The following is a 6,585-nucleotide window of genomic DNA, read 5'->3' on the forward strand; positions in this document are numbered from 1 at the left end:
ATTTAAAAATATTTTTTTTATTTATAGTAATTAACAGTAATATCATAAACAAAAGGTATTCTTGATTCAGGCTGCACTTACTGTCTTTTTCAGGCCATTTACTATAGACTCCAAAATGACAAGTCAACACATGGCGATGAAAGTGACTTTCTGAGGTTATATAATCGTCTGATGTATATCTACAATACCTGAAGCTCAGAGGCTGACCAACAAAAATGTGTAACTGTCCAATTACTGATGGTCTGGTCTGTATTTGAATGCAAAGCATTAAAATAATTATGCACAGGGAGAATCTGTCCATGATGGATGGGCTTACAGCATTGTGTCCATCCCCAGGCTCACAGCTGCTAGTGTTTTCTCACTCAGGTGAGTTTAGTCCTTTTAATTCTTCCTCATAGCTAATACGGTCACCTTTACATACACTGGGTCAGATGAAACATGAGTATTTGCAGTGGTTAATAAATACAGCAGAGAGGCTGCAACAGAGGTCAAACCAACATATTCAAGAACAAATACATTCACAAAGTGGAGAATATATAAATGATGAAATATCACAGTCTGATATTTAATCAAGTTAAAATCATGCACCTTTCTGTTTTGCCAACATAATGTATATTATTTTGTTCATAATATACCTATCTACAAAAAACATCAGTTACTGTCTTCATGTTAAAAGGGAGTTTTTTCTTCTCTAGTCTCAAGAGCTGCTCATTGTGGGAGCTGTTTGGTTTTCTCTGTAATATTATGAGGTCTCGACCTCACTATGTAAAGTGCCTTGAGATAATGTATGTTATGATTTGGCACTATACAAATAAAATTGAATTAATATATTACTAGCTTCCACCTGAACACAGTTGGACAGTCAGCACAGATAAAACCATAGTATGAAATACTGACTGTGTTGCAGCTCTGGTTCCTGTTTGACACCGTCAGTGACCTGCGAGGAATGTTTGACCAGTGTTAAAGAGCAAAAGTTGAAACAAAGACCATCGAGGCAAATGTGTGAGTCTAAGTGGAGTGTAACTCCTGCTACAGCACTTTCCCAAATGCACACTACATTCATTCAGTAGTCAGTGTGCAGACTGGAACAGTATGGAGTCGTTTCTTCAGTCTGCAGCTGCTGCAGTGTAACCCCCTGATGTTTCACACATATCTCTACAGTCCAGCTGAACTTTTCCATTGATGGAAACTGGATGTAAAGCCAGCGATGACTGCGTCGCTGCGATTTATGTCTATTAACGGACGAATTGTGGAGTCACTGATCTGCAGCTGCTCCCCGTGTCAAGGCAAATGACTCCAGGACAAAGGCTCGGCAGATGGGGCAGTGCTGAAAGTGTGACATGCAACTGTCACATACACAGGCGTGTCTGCAGGGTAGCAGCACCCTGTTGACTGCTGCGTTCTGACAGACCACACAGTCTCTGCCCGTCGCCTCTGACCAGTCTTCATCCTCCTCATTCTCCAGCCCGGGACTCTGCTCCACTCTGCGGGCCTCCTCCTCTGTGGGTTCGCTGGGTGTGGTTCCGTGCTCTATTTCAAGTGTCCCAGGCGTCTCCCTGCTGTCAGCTGACATGAACAGAGGCTGGAGGAGACAGGAGGCATGGCTTACTCACGGTGAATACTTGGACTGTCATAGCAGAGAAAGCCCGTTGCTACAGATTGCGAAGCAGAAACCTTTCCTCAGTGTTGACGGCAAATCTATGGAACCTCTCGTGTGACACACATTGAAATGAGGAGCATGTTGCCCCTAAATGTTAAAAAATTCAAACCATAACAGTATTATATGCAACTTAAAAGGTATTTGTGCATTATAAGTGATAGAATGCAGAATCAATGCATGTTGAGACGATGTTGACATCAATTTTCATTTTGGCAATATATTTAAACTCCCTGACAAACTTTTTCTCAGCATGGAAATGTTTGCTGATGACACTTAAAGGGGCAGTAAGCAATTCTAAAGCAATACACGTTTTGTAAAAATCTGCAAATATTTCCTCATCGTTCGCTAGCTGTAGCTTTTGTGTTTTTGACGCACACACAAAAACAGGACAGCCCAAGCTCCGTGAATTGAAAAATAGAAATGGTGCAGACCCCACCACACAACACTGCAAGTGCAGTTGGTAAACATCGCTCATTGACACCTTGAGAGACGTGCTGGTGGGTGACACTGCAACTCCAAGGTTAGTGCGTCGGATTCCCACACCGAGGACCCATGTTTGCGACCGACCAGAGCGGTATAATTAAAACAACAAAGAGAGAAACAAGCTTTCTCCGGAATCGCTTCCTGTCCCTTTAAGCGCAGCCATCCCCACTTATGTTACATATCATATGACTACAAGTCCCAGCGTGGTGATGATCTCCAAGTTACCTTTATAGTAAATATAAGCTCAGAGAAGACAAGTAACAGACAGGTAACCTGGAATATCCCTATGGGATCATGACAAGTTGTTAACCAACAGAGGCCACTGACTTGTTTCTTATATTAGCAGGATATTGTTAGTGTGATTAAGCACTTTTCAAGGAGGAAGAGGGTTTTCTGTTCTCTCTCAGGCTGCATCACTGATGGACTGGATGCTTGAATCCCACATCAAGTACCATTGTGAGTGTGAGGTATGCTAACAGTGAAAACACAGTTCCCTTTTTACCCCCATGTCATTATGTAACCTTTAGCGAGGAGTGCATTCTGCTGCCGTCCACAATGAACTACAGGACGTTAGGTTGAGACTCATATGGAACTTGTGATGTGCTCACATGCTGTATGTCAAGTCTTGTTCCTGGATATTTATTTGTTCAACATTAACTGAAGATAAACTAAAGATAAAGAGAGGGTGTGTGCATACTAACAAACACTGTACCTGTGGCTCCAGAGATAGTCCACAAACCTGAAGGCCGGTGGTTCAATCTCCACTACCCTAAGTCTGCACGACGAAATGTCCTTGGGCAAGACCTAAATTGCGTCTGTGCAGGCAGTGTATGAATGTGACTGAAACAGGTAAATAGAAGCACTGTATGAATGTGTTTTTTAATGGGTGAATGTGACTTGTAATGTTAAGCGCTTTGAGTGGTTGGTAAGACTAGAAAAGTGCTGTATAAATAGACAGTCCATTCACACTAGGTTTGAATGAATCATTCTTACCTAGTATACCTGAAAGAGGCTTCAGAAACAGGGGAGACAACCATCTTTCAGAGAAAAAATTCTATTGAGCATCTGACCGTGTTGTTGAAAGAAAGGCAGGAACGGCCTGCCTGAAGCAAAATGGGCATACCTTCAACTCGAACATGTTCCCCTGTGAGGTGAGAAGGTACTGAAAGAGAATCCGAGCAGAAAGGCTATATTTGTCATCAGGAACATGAAGGACTGTCACACTGGCCACCTGAAAGAGCAAAGACAGCAGAATGACTTCCTGTGTGTGTGTGTGTGTGTGTGTGTGTGTGTGTGTGTGTGTGTGTGTGTGTGTGTGTGTGTGTGTGTGTGTGTGTGTGTGTGTGTGTGTGTGTGTGTGTGTGTGTGTGTGGCTACATCCATATCATACTGCAGGCAAGATCTGGGTGAGCATGCAGTCGTTTCTGTTTTCACAAGTACGCAACATACGCCCAATTACACCTCCTTCAGTCTCCTCATCTGACACTTCCCAGGAGACGGACTCACAATGTTGTACGAGTCTCTGGCTTCTGGCTCTGCCAGCGTCAGCACAGCCACAAGAGGGTAGAGTTCCCTTGGCAACGGTCCAAAGTCTGTGATCCCCTGGTGTGGAATCTGTGTGTGGTGTTCCTCGCTGTCCTCACTGTTGACACTGGGAGGGTGGAGTCAAAGAGCCTGACCTGATCTTTAATTGGTTATTTTATATATCCTAGACTCATTACATGTAAAGTTTCAAGCATTTCTATTTTAATTACAACAATTACAACCTACAGCTAAAGGAAAAAGAAATACTTATTTCAATACAATATTTCATTTTGTGTTTGAATACATTACTTTTCACACAGAATAAATACCATGTATCGATTGGTCTAGATCAGTACACGCAACCACAGTAATGGGGAAGACTGTTGACTTGATCAAGCCACTCTTGAACCAGAGATACCCTCAGAAGCGTTGTCCCTGAGCTAAGGAGAAAAATAACTGGGCCATTGCTCAGTGGTCCAAACTCTCTTTTCAGATGAAAGCTAAATTTATCATTTCATTTGAAAATCAAGGTTCCAGAGTCTGGAGGACAAACTTTTCTGAAGATAGAAGCGTTTGAGGAATCTGACGAGGCCTGTTCGTACAAACTCGCGGTACGAACAGATGTAGGAGAAATTTAGGATTAGAATACAAACATGTTCTCTCATTAGGCCCAATGTGTTGTCATCATCAGCAAAAGCTCTGGGCTCCGAGTACAATGGAACGCAACATCACCAGCCGACATGAAGTTTGCGGGTGTAGTTAGCGTTTCCGTGGTAACAGTGAGCTCCACCAATCAGAGATATCAATGTTACATTATTAGGATTGTGGGTAGTGTAGTATTTCTCAATGAAAACGCGAATAAAACATGTTTTTCTTAAAACAAGGCTGATTTCATACAGACTTGTGGCCTCTACATGTACATTGTTTCACAACCTCGTAGCTTGGGGGAAATCTACATTGGATGGTTACGACATTATGGCTAATAATCTAAATGTGAATAGGGAATATGAATGGGATTTTCACTTCCGGAACCTCACTGTTGCGCTCTATTGAGACCATTTGATGATGTCATTAGTGACATTGCAGTACATGGTTTTGTGAGTTCATCAACAGAACCCTTCTCTCCCATCAGGATATTTTCTGTAACAATGCCCCATACCGACAGGCACCGTTTCAATGGGCACAGAACACAGTTACAATTTAAAACAATCACATAGCTTGTTTTTGTGAGTCTTTGTTATGATTGTCAAGGATACTGAAAGCTCTGGCAGTGGTGGTAGCATTGGTCCAGGGCCTCCTGGAAATGTTGAGGGGTGCTGAGGCTCCGTCCGTGCTGATGAGCCTGCAGCGCTCCCTTTAGGGCATTGACCTCACAGCCCCAGAAACAATTTAGGACACAGGGCTCCAGACAGCAAGGCCTCACTGACGCACCATCTACAAGGGTGGGGGAATATTCTCTTGTAAGTTGTTGTTATATTTGTTGAGTGGTGACAGCACTTTACATCCCCAGACATTTTAAATCAAGGTAAAGCTAACTCCACCATTCCCAGGCATTGTGTTGTATGACTGATGATGGCTATTCTCACCAGTGACAGATGCCATCCCAGAGCCCATCTCCAGGGCGAAGGGATTGGTCACCTGGACCATTTGCTTCTCAGGGGTTGGTAGGATGGACTCTGTCTCATCTGAGCTGCGAAGGATCACTGGGACATCAAAGCCAAACCTGCAGGATAGACAGAGTGAACACAATGCTAAAGTTATCCTCTCTTAATCCTATAACAGTAGAAAAACATGCTGGAATCTTTATCTTTTCTTTTTGCGCCAAATCATGAAATACATTATCTTAAGGCACTTTACATACTGAGGTGGAGACGTCAAAATATTACAGAAAGTAGTGTCAACATTGGAATGCAGTGACATCTCCTTATCTTACCTGCAGTGGTGAGTCACTAATCCCACCACATATCGATACTACTGACACAAAGTTATATTGTTGTCTCCTCAATATGACTAATACCAAAATAAAGTGCTGCATGACTCGTGTCTCTGCTGCTGTTATCTGCAGATCACCTCTGTGGTTCAGAGCAACACTCCAGTGTTCACATATGCTTCTGATTGAATTATTAACAAACGATATAAAAAAAAAACCCCTTACGTTTCCTTTTAATGATTGAGCACATAAATAGATTTATCTTTTTTTGCATGACAGAACCTGGGCTGCTATAGATGTCAAGTGACCCTGGCTCTGGTATTACCCATTTAACCAGCACAAAACCAGTGATGGGGACAGGGGTCATGTAGTCTTTGTTAAACGTTCACTGTATATTTTACAAATGATAGATATGTGATTCTGAAGAAAGTGGCAATGGTGGATTCTGGTGTCAGAAACTGGTAAAGAAAATCAGTGAGAATAGAACATCAAGCTGCTGCTGCTGCTGCTGCTGCTGCCTAAACTATGGCTAAGCTAACGTGGCTAAATGTAACTTACCAGCCTAGCACCACGGCAGCGGTCACAATGAAACACAAAGACACCACACTGATGTAGAACAGCGGGGAGTACTCATACAGGGTGACCAGGAAAACAGCTGCCATTTCACATTTTGCTGTCCGAGTTGAAGGCAGTTTATTAGGAAATCGCCTAGTAAGCTCTCCCCGTGGCGGCCATGACACGAATTCCTCAGCAACAATTACGGTGGCCTAGAGGGTATAAAAACACAAACAAAAATGGATATTTAACATTTTAGCTCCAACACAATGTAATTCGAGGACCGCTTCAAAATAATACAATAGTTTGACATAAGCCACAATCCGAGGTCAATGTTTACACGACAGGCTAATATCTCAGATGAGTGAAGCGTAAGCAAAGTGACCTTCAAAATAAATGTCCCTCTATAAAAAATAAACTTCTAAGAGACGTT

The 6,585-nt window shown here is 42.6% G+C and overlaps 1 protein-coding gene across 1 annotated transcript; it reads right to left on the minus strand.

Annotated features, from left to right (window-relative positions):
- Window positions 1–367: 367 nt before the first annotated feature.
- On the minus strand, window positions 368–6,532 carry cgrrf1 (cell growth regulator with ring finger domain 1). The gene is made up of 6 exons (XM_035617372.2): window positions 6,156–6,532; window positions 5,254–5,390; window positions 4,924–5,101; window positions 3,650–3,794; window positions 3,267–3,374; window positions 368–1,582 (listed from the first exon to the last, which is right to left on the minus strand). The coding sequence occupies exons 1-6, from the start codon at window positions 6,257–6,259 to the stop codon at window positions 1,256–1,258; spliced, it is 999 nt and encodes a 332-aa protein (XP_035473265.1). The 5' UTR covers window positions 6,260–6,532; the 3' UTR covers window positions 368–1,255.
- Window positions 6,533–6,585: the final 53 nt, after the last annotated feature.

This window comes from Scophthalmus maximus, chromosome 18 (assembly GCF_022379125.1).
Source record: "Scophthalmus maximus strain ysfricsl-2021 chromosome 18, ASM2237912v1, whole genome shotgun sequence".
In the NCBI taxonomy this organism is placed as follows: domain Eukaryota; kingdom Metazoa; phylum Chordata; class Actinopteri; order Pleuronectiformes; family Scophthalmidae; genus Scophthalmus; species Scophthalmus maximus.